Raw genomic sequence first — 20,488 nt, forward strand, 5'->3', positions numbered from 1 at the left:
ATTGTCTTCAATTCTGCTGACCTCAAAATGCTAAGAACATGCCCAGAACAACATGAGCCAATTAACGTCATTTTGGCTGGTCAAAAAGAACTTGTAAAAAATATAGTTCAATCAGTATACCATCTCCTGCTATGGCTCGCTCATCATTTATCCCACTCTACAAAACAAGGAATTTTTTTTAAAATCGCTAGTGTTCCCCACATTCACATTTTCAGTTCATGGTGTTTTGGCCTGCAGAGGCAGCACTGATTCTCTTTGACAAGGTGCTTCCTGCTACAAGTGGTACAATTCATCTCACTGATGCAGAGTGGGAACATGAGTTGCCTTGCCAAGACGCTTGGCAAACGCAAGAAGCTGTAGGAGGCTGTGAAGAACAGCCAAGCAGAGTGAAATGAAGCAACGCAACCATTTGCTTCACTCTTTGATGCAAAAGGATATGACACTTCATGAAACAGTTTCAGGTGTGCCTTACTTTCATCTTTGTTGAAGTGAAACACCCTCCTGAAGGCTTGTACATGCCTAATGTTTTGTGCATTTGGCTGTTTACAAGAACTTCTCAGCGGCTGCAATGAGAAGAAGCTTCTTGGCTGCAAAGCTGCCATTTCTCCTACGTTTAAAGCTTCTTGCAAACTGTGAAAGTGAAATGATACTGTTTGGACAATTTTGCAATGGAGCACTTATCCCATGGTTGCATACGGGTGAAGTGTCTGGAGAGGAAAGATTCTAAAGAATGCCTCCGGAGAGGCACTAGGAGCAGGACACTGAAGTCATCAATTCAGATCCCCAAAACAGCCACTCAAAGGGCTTAAACAGATCTAGAGCTGCTTCTGAACTGATACAAAGCCCTTTCAAAGCAATGCCTTTAGACTGTCTATGAATATTATCCATTCATATATTTTTAACATTTTACTAATCAAAGCTGAGTATTAAAAGCTGCTCCAACAACTTCTAACTGACTGGTAGGAAAGATATGCCTGAAACAGAATCCAAACACTGTTGTACCACCCCTACCCTATTAGGATCCATACAGTATTGTTAAAATTCTGCTGCCCCATTCAACCATCCCTTTCTGCCATCATTTACTTAACTCCTCCTCCGTACTACCTGAAGCAGTAGCACTACACCCTACTGTGTGATAGTATAGCCTTATCCTACAAGTTCACACAAAAATATCAATTGTTTCTGAAATGCATTTGTGGGTTATTATAGTTAATGTCTGAACGTTTGTAAAAGCTTTGAACAGCAATTACAGACAAAGTTCACCTTCTATCAAGAGCATGTTTTCACCATAAAAGAGGACTTAGCATATTAAAAGGTCACTGCAATACTAAGCAGTAATGATGTAGTTGGAGAGCAGGTGTTAGAAGAAACATGTGAAAAATGTTTAGTTTTATGGGGGAGAACAGACACAATGAGCAAGTCGCAATATCCTGCTAAGGATAATATTTGGAGAAGAGAAAAACAATATGAAAACACAGTGTATCTACAGGTTTGATAGTTTTTATGGAAAAGATAAAAGAAAAATAAAGTATCTATTATTCCATGTGGGTAGCTTTCCTGCATGAGCATGATTCCCCCCCCACCCCGAAATGTGTTTGGTTCCCTAAAACATATAGAGCTTCCTCTTAAAAGCAGGGATTCAAAAGCTCTAATTTTCATTTAGAGGGACATTCCATCTGGCTACATAAAGGAATAGAATGCTTCTGCAAAATACAGTTATAATAAAGGTAATTTCTCCTTCACTTTTTAAGAGATTTGTAAGACTGCCAAAATTAGGGATGGCATATAAGGTAAGCTACTGAAAAGACACAGTATTATAAAAATCTGTCATAATCTCCATATTAAGATTGGATGGAAGAAAAAAGGTGTTCTAAAACATCTTTTGAAACCCTGTCTTCGTTCAGCTCAGAGCTGCACAGCTCCCAGAGACCTCCAAGTATTGAATGAAACTAATCGTTACTACTGGGTACTCATATGAAGTGTAATTAATTTTAGTATTTAATATAATTTATAAGAATAAATATAAATAAAATTCAATTAAAACTAAGGGTTGTTTTTTTTCTGGTGAACCAAGCAGGGCTGGACATAAAAAATTCATTCAGGAACTTCATGGCTCTGCTGTCACTCAATTCAATTCATTGTCTTAGGCAGAGTACTCCCTGCATAAACAATATTTCAATTACCTTCACTTTTTAACTCACTTTTTTAAATGGCCCACAAACCTCAGTTGAAAATAAGGACAATTCTAATCTAGACCTGCTTTAAAAAAATGAACAAAACTTTTTCTAAAACATAATTAACCATGTACTACCCTGGAGCATGGCAGAAAAGGCTCCATCCAGAGCATTTCCATAAAGGTATATGGGGTGCTGGGATTCTCCAACAAAAAGAAAACAGAACAGCCTTAATTTCATAGCTGAATGTCTGAAATGTCATAAAGAAAGCAAGTCCAAGCATATACTGCAAATATATTGCAGTCAATTTCTTCCTGCCAACAATGACTCTTTAATTGATATTATGTATTTTCCCAAGAAATACAGAGTAATTTTATATTCATGCCCTTAACCTTAGACTGAGACTGTTTACTAAGCAGCTATTAGTTCTAAATAGGAATTAGTAGGGAACAATTTCGGCCCAGTAACATCACCATATTCTGAAATTCACTTCACAATTGAAATACTGCATGGGTAGAGAACAAGCTATATATTCTAGTATCAAATTTATTCAGGCTTTCCTAGCCTTCATAATTGGTTAATGATTAGTCAGATATTTCCACAAAGCTTTGCAATTTCTGATCATTGTCATTCTGGATATGCTACCTCTACAGCAACTTCATCCTTAGTGCAATTTCAGCTATGTTAAACTTGTCCATCAATGGTTTCCTCTGAAGATGAATAATATGGCTTCACAGAGAATATTATGCAAAGCAAATACAAATAATTCCCCCCAATGAGGGAAAAAAAATATTGTTCTATGAACAAGTTTAATTTGCTCTCAGGTTAACAGTCAGTTCTTAATAACTGCCACTTCACTGAAGAATTTATGGCAAACATTGTTTGTTGGAGATCCATATTTTGAAATCAACACTTAACATTCCAAATTCACCTAAAGTTCTTTCAACATCTGAATGAAGTACACTCCAGAAATTATACATGTTGTTCTTAATAAAAGCAAGATACAAAACAATGAATGGTAAAGTAATTTAGCCCAACTTTTCATTTCACCAATTAATTCAGATTCTTACATTTCAGAGCTATGTTCAAAAGGAAACTACACAATTAACACATTGTTCCTCCCCGCAACACTATAACAATAACCACCCTAGGTTCTTTTCATAAATCCCTGAAATGATCCATTGTTCTGAGATTAACTTATCATTGAACAAATGTCAATTACCATAATCATTCAGTCAAAATGTTTAAATTTGCCAAGTATTTCTAAGACAGGTTTATAAAATAGCATTTTGCTGCTCATTTTACTGCACACCAATTGAGAATGGCAGAAGATTGTACTCCTTCATTATCTCCTACATAAATATGTCTTGGAAATTTAGACCACATAACTCTCCTGATGTATCACAGAGTAGCCCTTACATGTGAATTTAGAGATTTTTTTCCTGCTCAGTTTTATTACGTATTTTCTGTTAATCTCTGGTGCACTGGAAAAGTTTGAAGAAAATTATGCAAATCCTATGATATTTGTTAAAGCATGATCCAGTATGAAGAACATGCAAGATTCATTTAGTTCAGCCACAGAGTTATGCATTTAATTACTTAATTCCTCGCAATCAATAGGACTTAAAATGCTTCATTTTCAGCAGATTGTGTCCTTTTGTTTCTCTAATCTAAGATTATGCAAACAGTGCAAACACAAAGTTCCTTCAAAAATCATACAGCCTGCGTACACAGACACCTACCTTCCATCGGGGCTAACAAAATAGATACAAAAAAGGAGGCATTTTACTCACATCCATAGCAAATACTACATCAAATCTCTCTCTCTCAAAAAAAAGGCACACTTACCTCATGTTTCAGGGTTCCATGTTCTGGAACAAATGTAAAAATTGGCATGGTCAGTGGCAGAACGTTCACACTGTACAAGAGTAATCCCTAGCTCAGGGACACAGTGAGAGTACACAGAACTACTTTGTTTTGCTAGCTGATAACCTGTTTTATGCTCCAACAACCCTGAGGCTCAGCTAGTTATTTTGCAAACTGTGTTCACTTTTATTGGCTCAAGTCAGGCAGCACTGAACAGCTGTAAAAAGCACTGGGTTTATGCTTAACTCTGTGACACATAGCTTTCTAAACCAATAGAGGGCCTAAAATCTCTGAAGCACTCTGAGGTCTACGGAAACTTATGGAGGTGAGAATTTTCCAGTTTTAAATGTGTAGAGCTGTTTGAGTCCAGACTTCAGTATCAAGCATGGCTGTTTCTCCTCCCAAGAAAAATATATCTGGAGTGTATTATTGTATAGTATATGATATATTATATTATATTATATTATATTATATTATATTATATTATATTATATTATATTATATTATATTATATTATATTATATTATATTATATTATATTATATTAATTATGGATTTGGTATTCTGACGTAAGATTTGTATGCAGCTTTTCCATTATACAACGTGCATATGTTTTGTACACATTTCTCTGAAAGAAAAAACATACCAAATCCTACTCTATCTTAAACAAAACATGAAAAGGCTTTGGAATGACCCACACATGCATGAGTGTCACTTATACACAGTAGATTCAAGAAGTGATTGGCATATATGAATGAGGCATTACAAAACTTACCCTACAAACAGAATTTTCGTATTTCTTCTTTTCAACTTCAAAAACAGCAGACTAGATCCAAAGAACAGCCGAACTAGCTTGGAACATTCAAGGGAAGATGACTTTGCATTTATCAAATTATAGTCCTCCTCTAAAGGAATCCTGATTTAGTTTTGGCAAAGGAGGGGGATTTAAGTCAAAAATACTGTCAGAGATCCCCCAATCATTACTCTGACCCAGAAAATCTTTTTATATCCCAGCCACTTTTTTTTTAATCTGAACCAGTTCACTACACTCATTTCTGAGCCATCAAATGGTGAATAAATCAATGATAAGAAATCATGTGATGGATATGCATGTATGAAGTAGTCACCGTTGATAGCTATATGGATAAATAGATAATCAAAAGGAAGCTACTATAATTAAAACATTGCAGATTTTTTTGCTTGAAAAACACAGGCAGTGTTCTGCATGATATATTCTGAATTGCAGTATTAAAAAGGGGGAGGAGTCACAAAGCAAACTTTAAACTTCACATTTATAATTATTTCTTACAAAATCAAAATTCAAACAATCATATTTAATATTAAAAAATAAAAGTAATCAAGCTCTTCTAAGATCTTGAAATGGTAGCTAGCTCTCTCCCTTTTTAGAAAACACTGACCCTATTATACTACTGTAGGACTGTTCACTTCACAGGAAGGTATAAAACAATACTATATACCTGAAGAATAAAGGCAAAAACCAGGAAGAGCTGAATTGTTTATGCATCATAAAATGGCTTATGAGCAACAAGCGTCAAATTAGAGCATTTTTAATATGTACTCAAAGTAACACACAATTCAAGACATGAGTGGGCCTGCCCTCTATTTTATTTGAATAGCTTCTCATGAAATGAAATATGATTCTCCTAATTTGGCAAGAGACATGTTGTAATGCACATGCTAGGTTTGTTTATTTTCAGGCAGTTCTCCAGGAATTTCTTCTCTCCAACAGCACTTGCACAACTGAAAAACTAACTCCAAATAGACTACTCTACAAAATGGTTTTAAGAACCTACAGATCTCCTTGGTAGATCCCACCACTAACGTGGGAGAAATGTGTCTAAGGTCTATGGGAAGATCATAATCAGAGAATTTCATGAGACAAAAATCACTGCAGTATCTGCTTAAGATCACAGGTTAATGAAACAAAATATGTGCATCTAAAGCATTTAATATATTCACATAACGTAACATGCAGTAAGCAGAAACACGGTTCTCTGCTGTACATATGTTAGGAAACAGCCATATACAGTTTGGCTAGGGACCACTTCACAAATAGTTTAAATGCTTGAAGTCAAGAGTCAGCAAGGCAGTAGGACTTCCAGTGAGGACTTACAGAAGACTAGACATCCCTGAAGGAGCAGGTGGAGATTGGCAGCCAGATGGTGACTTCTGGTTGGCACAGTCTTTCCAGATAAAGGAAAGATCATGAGATCGCCAACTTGCACTCCGGATAACTGCTCCTCATGAGTAGATTGCAGGAACCGAGGTTTTTGCAGTTGGCTTGTGAGTTGAGTGGCTAGGAGTCAAGGGATTTCAACCAAGCTCACAGCCATAATGCAGCCTATATGGACACAAGGTTCGCACAAGCCTCATCTCTTAAACACTTTCAGATGTAATTAATTTACAGCTAAGAAGAGATTTTCTGAGTGGCAGGATAAGAGAATTCCACTTGGTGAGTCAACATTCTTTCTTGATTACAATGGAAAAGAAAAAGAAAAAATGTTTCAAAGATTTAAAAACTTTTGGCAAAAAGCTTAACAAGGAGTGGATGTAAGAAAGTTTAAAACTGATAAAGAGGATAGTTAAAAATTATTTTTTGGTGAAAGTACGTTTGAACAAATTGGAACTAAAACAGATTACTGAACCAGAACTTCATGGGAATGTTTTTTGTTTCTATTAAAGGGTGCAGACAATTAGTGAATTTTACAAAACAAAAGATAAAGGTAATATGAGCCAGACTGTGATGTTGACTATAACTACAGAGTGCCATTTGAAATGGAAGTATTAAGGGCACAGAAAGCAAAACAGAAAAAAAAAGTTGGGGGGAGGAAGATTGCCTTTTACTCTTTCTCTTTTAATTGAGACACTCTCACTTTGGGATTTCAATGTTACAATGGCAACCACCAGAAAAGTGGCCAGAATAGCAGAGAAGAGGAGAGGATCGCTAGAACATTTTGACTGAATTCTGTCCAGATGGCAAGGGAATTTCTAGAAAAATTTAAATGCTCCTCAAAAGAGAAAAAAAAATCATTATTTGAAAAAATTAAAACAAGATATAATTTGCCTACATGAAAAATATATTAGAAAATATTACAAAAAGGACATAAAATATTTGATTTATAAAAATTTGGGTGAAGAATTTATTTCAGCAAGAACAAAAAAAAATGGAGTTGTTTTGTACATAAATCCGCAACTAAAACCAGAACTTGAATTGACTGGTGAGCATGGCAGATTTGTGGGGGTGGAAGTTAATTTGCATGGGACTAAGACTTCGATACTGGGAATTTATGCACCAAATGAGGTTAAAGTACTGTTCTATAAAGGACTTATGGAGAGACTCTCTTATGCAAATTGGTGTTTGATGGGGGATTGGAATGGAGTGATCTCCCCACAACTGGACAGAACTTCTGAGAAAAATACTAAATTCGCTCAAGGCAAATTACCAAAAGTCTTTTCTGATTTGATGGACAATTTAGGGCTGGTTGATATAGGCAGACAGAAAAATGGCAATTCAACAGAGTACACCTACTTTTCTGAAAGACATAGATCCTTTTCAAGGATAGACATGATTTGGATTTCAAAGAATTTGACTACTAAAGTTTCTAAAGTAGACATATTACCAAAGACTTTTTCAGATCATAATCCTGTGAGTTTGGTTTATAAAAGAAAATCTAGTTCTTTTAGATGGAGACTATACAAAATGTTGCTACAGAAAGAAGCAATAGTAGAAGATTGTAAAATAAATTAAAAGGATTTTTTGAAAATAATGTAGGTAAAGGTACTGATTTAGGAATGATTTTGGATGCAAGTAAAGCTTTTATCATAGGTTATTTCATACAACACAATAGTAAACGCAAAAAGAACAGGCAAGAGAAAACAAGCTATTTTGGATGAGATAAAGAGAAAATAAAGAAATTTCCAGAGAAGGTCATCGTTGCACGAGATGGGCGGTGAAGAAATTTAATAAATAAATAAATAAAATAAGTATTATTCAAAAAATTAAGCTTTCACAATGACAGTTATCTATGTTAACAGTAAGAGAAATAGAACTAAAAATGAAATGTGTAAAGCAAAAAAAAAAAAAGAGTTTGCAAACAAACCAGACAAGTGGCTGGCATATAAATTACAAAAAGAGAAAAGAAAAAAGAGTTAGTAAGGCAGTGCCTACCACTAGATGGAGCACACCGACCAATTTTTTTTTAATTAAAAATCAAAAATTAAAAATAGCTAATACCTTGCATGTTTTTATTTTAATTTTAAGCATTTTTTCCCCACACTGCTGAGAATTTAAATGATTCTCTTGGTACATTTATTTTCAACCAACCCTAACCCTAACCCTAACCCCTCACTGCATCATACAAATGGAGTGCACAAGTTATGCCTAAATGGGTGGAAAAACTAGACCAGGTAGATGAATTTGTGTATCTTGTTTACTAAAGAGAGGGAAATAGAGGGTTAAATTTTAAGTCATGCAAATGCTGATAGTGGGGAGTATGTAGTCTTTTACAAGGAATGAATGTTTGTCAAAGAACTGAAAGTGGCTTTATATGCTTTTGCTCCTTTTGTTATATAGAAGTGGGAGTTGGAGTATATTGGGAGAAATATAAAAAAAGCTGAATGCATAAGCTAAAGTCCATGTGGTAAAACAAGACAAGATAGGAACAAGAAGGAAAAGGTGTTGAATGAACGAGGTGTTGAGTGTGCTGAGTATGAGGTATTGAGTATCTTGGTTTGGTCTTACAGGGAGAAGGAGTTAGGATGAAATACATGAAGACTGAGAAAGTTATGGTCAAATGGAGCTGTTGAGATCCTGAAAAATAGACCATTTAAAGAACAGAAGACACTGAATTTGTCATGAGTGCCGTTGAGCTGAAGACATCAGCACAACGGCACACATGACAATACCTAGGAAGCAGAGGAAGGGACTTAAGATAAGCAAAGCACGCACAACAACAGGCACAGACCCTGGCCGGATGATTCAGCCATCAGGACACAAAAGAGGAAGAAGGAAAGACAAAGACAGGGCGGATCACGAGGCACACCTGAAGCTGTCAGCAAAGCAAAACAGAGATCGCCCAGCTGACAGCAATCACCGGCCAAAGGAAGAAACAGATTATGGGCAATCCCGGGGCACCAGCAGGGGCCCCGCAACCCTTCACCTACCGGCACGAAAGCATGCAGGACTAAGGGGGGATGACGCAACCCAAAGTGAGGGGGCGCTGACCGGCGCGGGGTATTTAAACCCCGCACCGGCGCGCTCCCTTCACTCTCAGCTTTTTCCTCGTCCAGCACTACGCTGAAATAAACCTGAACCTGCTCTTCCTGAAACAGTGTCTGTGTTTCACTCAGCGGTAGGCAGCGCATGACATAAAGCTGAGAGTCATAAACTCAGCCTCGCCAAGCCCCACCGGACACCAACGAGCCGCGGGAGGAACAGACGGCGAGAAGAACACGAGGTAGAGGGCAGAACAGAGGGAGGGGCGAAAACACTCCGGCGGGAAATTTAAAAAAAAAAAAAAATTGACAGCTCTCCCGGAGAAAACCGGAAGGCCGGGGGGGGCACTATTCAGACGGGGGGCAGTATGTCATGAGTGCCGTTGAGCTGAAGACATCAGCACAACGGCACACATGACAATACCTAGGAAGCAGAGGAAGGGACTTAAGATAAGCAAAGCACGCACAACAACAGGCACAGACCCCGGCCGGATGATTCAGCCATCAGGACACAAAAGAGGAAGAAGGAAAGACAAAGACAGGGCGGATCACGAGGCACACCTGAAGCTGTCAGCAAAGTGCAACAGAGATCGCCCAGCTGACAGCAATCACCGGCCAAAGGAAGAAACAGATTATGGGCAATCCCGGGGCACCAGCAGGGGCCCCGCAACCCTTCACCTACCGGCACGAAAGCATGCAGGACTAAGGGGGGATGACGCAACCCAAAGTGAGGGGGCGCTGACCGGCGCGGGGTATTTAAACCCCGCACCGGCGCGCTCCCTTCACTCTCAGCTTTTTTCTCGTCCAGCACTACGCTGAAATAAACCTGAACCTGCTTTTCCTGAAACAGTGTCTGTGTTTCACTCAGCGGTAGGCAGCGCATGACAGAATTGGTATATGGAAATGGTGGAAACAAAGATGATTTGCCAGGATAAAAAAGTGTGCTATGTAAATTAGTTTTAGCTAAATTGCCTTTTCTTTATTTTTCTTATCTCATGCCTTGAATTTCTTTTGCTTACCACCTCCTTATTTCGCCTTTGCACTTTGCATAATGCTGTTTACCCTAAAAGGAAATGGTGTATTGGGTATGTCCCTTTTAGTTTAATTTTTCTTTGTTTGATATCCGTAGCATTTTTCAAATTGTATTTTTGTATATTTTTCCATCTGAAAAAGCTGCTGACTCCTGCTTTAATAATACACCTAAATATGTAAAATATCAATGCAGAAAATTTGTGCACTATATGTGCACACTCATAGGAAATTATGAGAAGCTACATCTGTCTGCTGGAAAAAATCAGATTTGCCTTTGCATAATGTAAAAGTATACCCTAACAATCAAAAAGGCTGAATGTTTTATTAAATGTCTTTTGAAAACAAGGCAAAGGGATTGGTGTAACATTTTCTATTGGGCCCACTAGTTCCTACTTTTTTTAGCATAATTACTATTCCTTTACCAATTAAATTAAGTGCAGTTTACTATTGATATAATATAGTAAGGACTTTGCAAGATTAAATTTTAACAAGGTAGAATTTAGGCAATCAGGTCTAACCTATGCTCAGTGCAGGTGTCCAGGTGTTACCATTCACTTTCATTCCATTAACTAAAAAAAAATATATTCACAGTCACACCCTATACAGTCTTCAGACCTGCTGACTTCTGTATTTATATAAATGCTTTTCTGGAAGGAAACCAAATCTATCTTGCTAAAACAAAACATGGGTGTGATTAAACAGTGATAATTAAGGTTGTTTTTTTTAACTTCCCCTTCGCAGGCAATTCTGTCATTTATATTTATAAAATAATAATCACTGTTAGGAGGCCAAGTTACTTACTTCAGGACAGGGAACAGGGACCAATAAGCAGTCAGTCAAAACAGAACTCTATTAGTCCTTTAGGCTGACTGTCATCTAGGAGACTTTTTCACCATCTAAAGACTTGGCAGTGAAACATAAGCAACAGCAAGCCTGCAGCTTCCTCTCATATCAGTTACCATGATGGCAGGACAGCTTACCCTAGCATCCTCCAGATGTGTGGACTTCAACTCCCAGAATTCTCAGCAATGGCCATGCTGGCTGGCAAACTCTGGGTCCTCAACTCAACACATCTAGAGAGAGCACCCTGTTTGGGGAAAGGTGGTGCTGGGAATAAGGGGGCTCGTTCTCATCACCAGAATTCCTGTTTTGATGGCTGTAGCATTTTATTATCCCTGAGATATATTATGAGTATTAACTGATTATCTTAAAATAATGAAATGCAAATATCTGGATGCTTGCTGAATCATCTGCAAGATAGTATACAAGTCTGGAAAATAAGGAAAATCAGCACTCTTAACTAGTAATATCTAACTAGCAAACAGGATGATTAGCTATAGAAGCATGGCATAGCTCCCATTCCTCAAATAATTATGCCGACAGCAGATATGTGTAAAACCTGTCATTCTGGGAAAGGTTTTGCACACTAATACATAGCCTTTCGTACCCCATATGACATTTCTCTTTCATATGCCAATTAAAACATAAGCATTGTGACTTCCCTCAACAAATGGTCACGAAAGTTTGCAGATTTTCTCTCAAGTCCTATCATGGATGTAATAATTAAACAATTTCTATTCAATTGCTGGAGGCAAAGATCACATGCAGACAACTTCATGGATTAATGAATAAATTATCATATTACAACATCAAAGATGCAGGATGTTCTTCCCCAATTTATTTAAAACTTCTGACCTGATTTTCTAAAATTAGAAAACTGTCCTATTTAAATGATCAAATTATGAACACAGGCAGGTTGATTTATCATTCTGTATACCTGCTGGAAGTTCCTTGTGAAAAACCTAAGTTGTCACATTTGGCTTCAATGACCTGGCTAAAAAATAAAAGCATGCTCAAAATTCCAAATGCTCTCCACATAATGTTGTGAACCTGACTAAAGGCCTATCTAAACCAGTAGCTACTGTCATGAGTAAGGATGGCGAGCAGGGGGCTCCCATCCAGACTGTCAAGCGCATGCGTAGCACTGAGGAATTGGTCAGCCATTCAAAGAGACACAGATCGGGACCGCCTTAACCCTTGGGGTTTATATGTCTGGGTTTTCCCATGCTTCCTCAGTTTGTTAGGATTCCTGTTAAGTACTAGCAATAAATATTAGAGACCAGTTCCTTGTCTCAGTGTGTTTCCTGGCTGTTAGGACAGCTACGTTCCTTTAGGGGTCAAACAGATGCTTTTGAGAAGGCTAAATAAAGCATGAGGGATATCATTGCCCTCTCCTCTTCCACTCTCACACCTAGAAATGACCATCAACTGCCTTTGGAAGTAGATGACAGTATGATGATCATAATTTATAACTACCGGTTGCCTTATCCAACAGACAAATTCCACTAAGTGAACTTCTGAATGCTCACAGGGATCACTCTCAACAGTGATCCCCCCCTCAAAAAAATCTCTTCAGTGCTAGTGCTTTATAGCACCAGCTATATGGGAGATCAGAAATGAGGAGCTGTCATTTGAGAAGAAAAGGAAGTTCTATCAAATACCTAGACCTAATTATATGATTCTTGGGAGTTCCACACAGTATTCCAGTGGCTCTAATAGCTGCTTTGCCTCACAGTAAATTGAAGAAAGTTACTATGATTCTAAAAAAAGCAATTATAGCTATGTTTATAAATGTACCACCACAAAAATACAATGAACACAACTTAAGGAAAATTAAGTCTTAATTAAATCTGGCAAGTTTTATGACCTAATTAAAATGGAATCCCAAACAATGCAGATGACTTACCAACCAAATTAACTCTGCTGCAATTGTCTAGTCTTCCCAAACATTCTTTGTGGACTCCAGCCCCACACTTCGAACATAAATAGCCTTGATAAAATGTTCCCCTGAAATACAAAGTTAGGTAGTATGGAAATTAGCAGACTTTTGGTGTAATGTAACCAACATTAAAATATTAAACAGTTCAACATGTCTGACAAGAATGCATTCACATATAGTTCTAGATGCTTATAATAAATCCTCAAATACCAATAACCAGCAATGTTTTTTTTCCAAATCTAATGGACAGTAGTTATTTAAACACCCACATTTTTGGAAGCTGAACAATCCACACTAGTCTGATCATTCCAAAACCCTTTTTTTCCCCTCAGTATATCTGGTTTTAGTGTTGATCAAATCCTGGACTGTATATTGAGACAAAGCACTGTGATGTTGGGAGAGGCAGTCTCAAAAGTGATGATGTCTGTTACTTTTAATATCAAAAAAGAGGTATGCAGACGATCAAAACAACTGAAATGTGATGACTATGCAGAGGTTGCTCATGTGGCCTGTAGCTCCATGAAGTTTATTGCTACTATACATTCAGAGCTCATGGTGTCTTCACATATTATAGTATAACACAATTGTATATAATATGTATGTTCATGGTACTGTATGATATTTCATGCTTTAAAAACTACGGGGTCATGTATATACTCTAGATATCATTTTTATAGGATTTTATATTTTACAGGATATGTTTTACAGGAAAATATAGGATTTTTACATTGGACAAGTGAAATACTTACTATTTTTCCTATCAAATGGAATCATCCTTAATAACTCCCACTAAATATTTTAATATTTTATTTAGACTGCTTTCTTATAGTATAGCTATCCTGCACAATCTCAGATTTGTAAAGTCATATTTCTCTCAAGGAAGAATGAAGGTAACTTAATGCTGGGTATTTTTTTAAAATCAGTACCATATTATTTTTTTTTAAAAAATAAACAATATTCAACTAGTGGAATATTTTTGGACTCATGTAAAGCCTGTAGTATACTAATAATAACCTGTAGCATTTGTATCATAATTTCCCTTTTTTCTCCTTGGCTTGCAATGGCCTTAGTGGAAAATAATTATTTTTGAAAGGTCAATTTGGAAAGCAGCATTTATGGGTTTAAAAGAAATGAACATAGAAAGCAATACACGTGCTACTAGAAGCAATTACTCTTAACAAAATATTTTAGTAAAGTGTTAGATAGATCTATTATTATTTTGCTTCCACAAAAAAAGCACAAAATCACCACAATTCATTAATTATCTTCAGTACCTGAGAACATATTCCAATATAAATACATTTTTAAAAACATAGTTAATCTTTCAGGGACAATGAAGGAAAAATAAATGGTTCAATAAACCTTCAATAAAAGTTTCTTCAGGATTTTTAGAGTGTCCCACTTCTTATTCTGTGAAGAATATCTCAATGGTTTTATTTCAAGGACCAAGACTCAATGTTGTTGTTTTTATAATAAATTAATTTAATAATATCTAGTATCTTTAAGTGACAAAAATATTTTCATGGATGCTTAATCTTCTAATTGTGTCTCTTTCACAGGATAATACCTATTTTCTGCCCATAGTGGAATCCATAAAAGAAGAACATATTTGGATGACTTGGGAGGAAAACAACACTGCAAATGAAGATTATGGCTCATTCAATGAGCATGCCATCAGAATGCTAACTTAATTGAAAACTGAAGTAATGAGAAAAGCAGAATTCTAGGAACCAAAAATTAGCAAAAGAAAATTTCAGACATGATTATAATTTCATTTCATTACTAAATATGCAGGGGTTCCCCGAGGTCTGAAAAATATTTCAAGATTTCTTCCAGGGTCAAAAGGCTGAGAAATGCTGATATATAAGCTCAAAACTAAACTCCAGCATCAACACTTTCAAACAACAAACTTTATCACACCATGTACCAATTTTACATCCACCGTCAGTACTTTGTCTATTTGTTTTAACAAAAAATGATGTTGATACTAACTACTCCATATTTTGTTTCCAAATTTTGAAATTCTAGCTACCATACTGAATGTTGCCAATTCTTTCAAATTACTAAGGAATTCATTAATTACACATTTTAATTAACATAGCAGGGACTCCAAAATTTTTTGTATATCCCATCTCTTCCAAAAGTCATCACAAGCACAAAGTGATTTATCTTAGGTGTAACTGTACATACTTTGCAGAAATAATAAATCTCATGTTTGCCACCCAATGGTGCTTCAAGTAACCTGAAGAAAGAGTATTTTCAGGGTAGCAGTTGGAAAGTGGGTTTAATCTTCTTCTGAAAATCTTCATTTTTGGAGGTGGTCAATATAATTTTAAAACATATTTTTTGGTTATATCAGAAAAATGAAGGAGGCTAAGCATCCCTCCTGCCTCTTCCTCACTGCAAATGCTCATTTCAGGTCACTGATTTTGCACACCAGTAATACTCAGAGGAAGGGAAATGCCACGTTTACTATTTGAACCAACTACTTGGGTTCATGCCAATGCTGAATTATGCAACTACTTCTGGATTTAAGTTTTGCCAGCTTTAAAAGAGAGAGAGGTAGAATCCATCAGATAATTTGATGACTTGATTAAATGTCACTGTTTTTCCCAAGTGTAATATAACTTTTAGGCTTCAGCCCTTTGACACTTACCTCAGAAGCATCTGACAAACTTTGCAGGATGTTACCCGAGAGAAGGTATACATTTTAAAGTCATGAGTACTTGTTTCTGCATAGTGTGGCCTTATGTTGGACCTAAAATAAAAATAAGATTCTTTAATATTCATAAATATTAGTGGAACAATTATTCCACTTTCAAGCATATAACAATTGCAGATAATATTTAAATATCCATTTTAACAAGTTGCTGGGTATATTTAGCTGAAGGCTCAGGTCTGAGATCTCACTTCTCCCCTGCGGAAGGAAAGCCCTCTATGCTCTGCTCCACTGATGCATTATATAATGTAATTTAGCTCAAGCCAATAGGAGGAAATGAAAACCCACTCTTGGTCCTTGATTCCCTGTCAGGATCCAGTTCACTGTGTTGCCAGAATAACTGTAGAAATGACAGGGGCAGAGTGGAATAGCCTGAAACTCTGTATTTGGAAACTGCATTATCTTTTCTTGCCATCTGAACATTCTTCATCAATCTTGGCATTTCTTGTCAAAACTTAAAAAAAAAAAGCCTCTTCTGTACTGTGACTGTATGGGAGGATTTACCCCAATCCTGCTTTATCTTAGAAATCAGAGACACAAGATAATAATTGGGTCAATCCCACGGCCAGCATTGTACAACAGTGTAAAGTTCTTCATTTATCCAAAAAAAAAAAAAATAGAACACAGTAGTCTCTTTCATACCTGGGCCAGAGCAGATCTAGAGAGCATATGAGTCCTAAAAAAATCTGAATCAGAACTGCTCTTAACACGGAATGCAGAGCCAGGGCAAACTGTCTTTTCTGACCTTAGAGCACTGTGGGAGTTCTCCAAAGCAGCCTTTCAGATGTTTTGGACTTCAGTCCCTACCAAGAATCATGGCCAATGGCAAGTAATGTGAGAACTGCAGCCCAAAATATCTAGAGGGCACTAAATGATCTATTTTCACTACAATTTTCCTGATCCTTCACCTACTCTTTTCTCAGATTCCTGTGCCTTAGTACACTGCTCATATTCAACAGTCTTCACTAGGATCTTCCGTATCTCCTTCAAGTCCATAGGCTATGCCACAAATATACTGCTGCATCTAAGGTTAAACATGAGTTTTAATCCAGATGAAAGTGATCACTTTCTCTGTTCTCACAAAAGTTGCCCTAAATACTGGGTTTTTTTCTCTGACAAAGCCATTTATTATAAATGCTTCAACTTCAGACCAGCTCAGCCAATAAATTACAGGATTTACCGTCACTAGTAATGATTAGCTCAATTAGCAAAGGAAACAGATTGTACAGTAATGGAGACTTTTAAAAGGGAGAGAAAGCAACTTCCCATAGTATGCGTGGAAGAACTAACAACGTTTCTGGAGTTCAGGGAAGTTTCTTTTATCTTAAAAACAATATTAATAACTATATCTACAGTCAAAGTTCCACCATACCTAGTATTGTGCAATGGCAAGGAAATGTTCAGACATGTGAAAAAGTTATGACCGCAATTGTCTGGTTTATATTGTTTTCCATAATGTGATCTCCGTATTGAGTTCTGTAATACACCTAAATAGTTTAGTCGTTTATATAACTCTCTAAAGTGCCCCATGTTATCAGAGACCTACCTGGTCTGTGCCTATTTTTAATGCCCCTTGTTCTCTCTAACTAGAGAAATCCAAGACTGCATTTCAAATGTTTATTGGTTAACAAGGGGGACCATGACAGTAATGCAGAGCAGAATTCTATCAGTTATATCATTTGCTGCTGTATGGATTTTCCAGCAAAGGCTATATTTGCTCAAATTGTCATCTGTGAACAGACCTGTCCAAATAAGCAATTTAAAATGAACACATTGGTTGCTAATGGAAAACATTATCCTTATGTGTGTGACCTACATGTGCAATTTTTATAATGCCAACATTGATTTCTAGTCACAGTAAAATGTAGTTGATGTCACAACGTGGAACATTTATAGTTTTCTGTTTTGCCTTTTCACATTAATAAGTGAACAGAAATATTAAGAAAGTGCAAAGCTGGTGAGTTGTATGAAACTAATTTTATCTCTAGCTCTTACATATATGCTCTGCATTTTACTCTGTTATGATATTTAGAAAGGCAGGATGATTTTATGTTTATTATTTCATGCCTCTATCTATTCTTTTGACCACATTTGAAAAGCATCAGATTTTAGATATAATGATATGACAATGGCATAATAGATTACAGATAGCATAGTGGGCTGATAATCTGCAATAGTTCTGTTGTATAAATCAGCAGCAGTCACCAAATACTTTCTTTCATGATGCAGAACAAAGAATAGACCATCTTGTGTATTACTTCCATCTCTATTCTACTGCTGTTACAGGTAGTCCTTGCTTAACAACCACAATTTGAGACTAGAATTTCAGTCAGTCTGAAATTCATCCGCTAAGCGATGCAGTCATTAAGTGAATCCATCCCAATTTTATGACCATTTTTGCAGTGGTCATTAACTGAATCATTGCAGTTGTTATGTGAATCACATGATTGTTAAGTGAGTCATGTGGTCATTAAGCAACTCATGTGGTTCCCCACTGATTTTGCTTGCCGGAAGCTGGCTGGGAAGGTCGAAAACGAGGATCATGTGACCACAAGATGCTGCGACAGTTGTAAATGCAAACCAGTTGCCAAGCCCCCAAATTGTGGTCACGTGACCACAGGGACGCTGTGACAGTTGTAAGTACAAGTACCAGTCATAAGTCAGGGTTTTAGCAGCATCGTAACTCCAAACTGTGGCTAAACCAATGGTTGTTAAATGAGGACTACCTGTATGTCAATCAAACCTTTATTGACTACCTGTATGTACATAAAAGGGTTGAGGCTGGAACAACCAAAGGCCACTCCCTTTGGAACTGTCCATGCTAACTGCCCACAGTATTGTTGCTAGTGACTCTGGAAAGTTCTGCATCTTTTAATTGATTGTTATAATGTAGATTATCACTATTAAGTCTGCTGCCCTTTTATCTCTCGCCTGCTGTCCATCTCTCTCTCCCTCTCTCCCTCTACTTTTCCCTACTTTTTGTCTTGTTTTGTCAGTTGACTTTTTTTTAATGTTCACTGATGTTTACCAAAAAAAAAAGGCTGTATTTTTGCTAATTAAACTGAGTAGCATGTCTGTTTGCTATGATCAGGATAAAGGACTGACTGGAGTGTGCTGGGTGCACACTAAACTGGAAATTAGTAACTTTCCAACAAGTTTATCCCTCAGTAAAGGCATGTCAGGCACTTAAGCTATTTCACTTTTGAATACTGCCTACCAACCAACTTGAATGCACAGCCCTTGCTTAATAATAGAGCTTCGTAAAAGGCAGATATTTATTCCAAATGCTTCCACTTCCACCCATCTGCAGCTGAAAACTCTCAAGAAAATGACAAGAATGCCTACCAGTTCATCCAATTTAATCAACACTCTTCCACTGACCTCAATCCCAAATAACTACTGGCTAGGACTGTTAGAAATAATCTATAATCAGCACAGCTCCACTCCCTAGATCACTGTTTCTCAACCTTGGCAAGTTGAAGATGGGTGGACTTCAGCTCCACGGCTGGCTGGGGAATTCTGAGAGTTGAAGTTCACCCATCTTCAACTTGCCAAGTTTCAGAAACACTGCCCTAGATCAATATTTAATTTCTTATTTTTATCCTGTCCTTTTTGTTTCCAATTAACCATCACTCAGCAGCAAGTTGAAGAGAAGTGCCAAAATAAAGGCAAGGCAGAAACAAGAGCAGCCTCTTAGTTTCAGGACCCATCCTCACACCTTCCCCTAGTCTCCAAGATGAACTGCTAGCCATTTGTGTGGGAATTGTCTTGGGGCTTTTGCCATGAATATATTCAGCCAAATTGCAGTTACTTTATGAGGATGGCAGCTTTAGCCTACCAGATTTTTAACTACAGATAGTCCTCCTTACCAACCGCTTGTTCAGCGACTGTTCAATGTTATGATAGCACTGAAAAAGGAGATTTATGATCAGTCCTCAGAGTTGCGGCCATTGATCATGATTCAGGCACTTGGCAACTGACATGCATTTACAACAGTCAGTGTCCCATGGTCACATGATCGCCATTTGCAACTTTCACAGCCAGCTTCTGACAAGCAAAGTCAATGGGGAAGCTGGCAGCAAACTGTACATCATGGTCATGTGACTCTGCACTTAACAACCACGGGTGATTCGCTTAACAACCGCAGCCAGAACTGACAAACTGATGTCATAAGTCGGTCACGGTCACATGACATTTCACTTTATGATGGAGTTGCTGGTCCCAACTGTGTTTGGTAAGTGAGGCCTACCTGTATATCATTGATCTTTTATCTTAACAAGTATATTTTGGGGAAATGAGATTTATTATGATTACTTTATCCCCTGAGCCCATTTGGAAAGCAAATGTGTAACAGCTTGGAAATGTTGGCAGGTGTTAGGGTTTAGGTATAGGAAAGCAGGATTTTCATTTCCTGCTTTGGCAGCTGCTAGGCATATTAAGTTATTAATAGGTAAGCAGTAGGATTTGATCCTGAATCACATGAGAAGTTAAGGTTGCGATGATAATGTTTATTATCTTTCACCTCTCTTCTTCAAGGTGCGAGGGGAAGGTATCATCTTAAAGAGTGCTTCCCTTTTGGATTAATATGGAATGTTAGCCTGACCATATTCTAGTAATCTATAGTTCTTAAAAGGAATCCTTATTGGCCAGGCTGATTTCCATATAATGTCTTCCTCTACAGAAG

General features: G+C 37.1%; 1 protein-coding gene across 1 annotated transcript in view; it reads right to left on the bottom strand.

The window, feature by feature from the left end:
- The window catches only part of VAV3 (vav guanine nucleotide exchange factor 3), a 197,995-nt gene that overhangs the window by 60,937 nt on the left and 116,570 nt on the right, over positions 1–20,488 (bottom strand). The window contains exons 16-18 of the mRNA XM_063298356.1: positions 15,742–15,843; positions 13,053–13,153; positions 4,023–4,045 (exon numbers count right to left, since the gene is read on the bottom strand). Coding sequence (XP_063154426.1) covers positions 4,023–4,045; positions 13,053–13,153; positions 15,742–15,843 — 226 coding nt within the window. The remainder of the gene's footprint in view (positions 1–4,022; positions 4,046–13,052; positions 13,154–15,741; positions 15,844–20,488) is intronic.

The sequence above is a fragment of the Candoia aspera genome, chromosome 3 (assembly GCF_035149785.1).
Source record: "Candoia aspera isolate rCanAsp1 chromosome 3, rCanAsp1.hap2, whole genome shotgun sequence".
Classification (NCBI taxonomy): Eukaryota; Metazoa; Chordata; class Lepidosauria; order Squamata; family Boidae; genus Candoia; species Candoia aspera.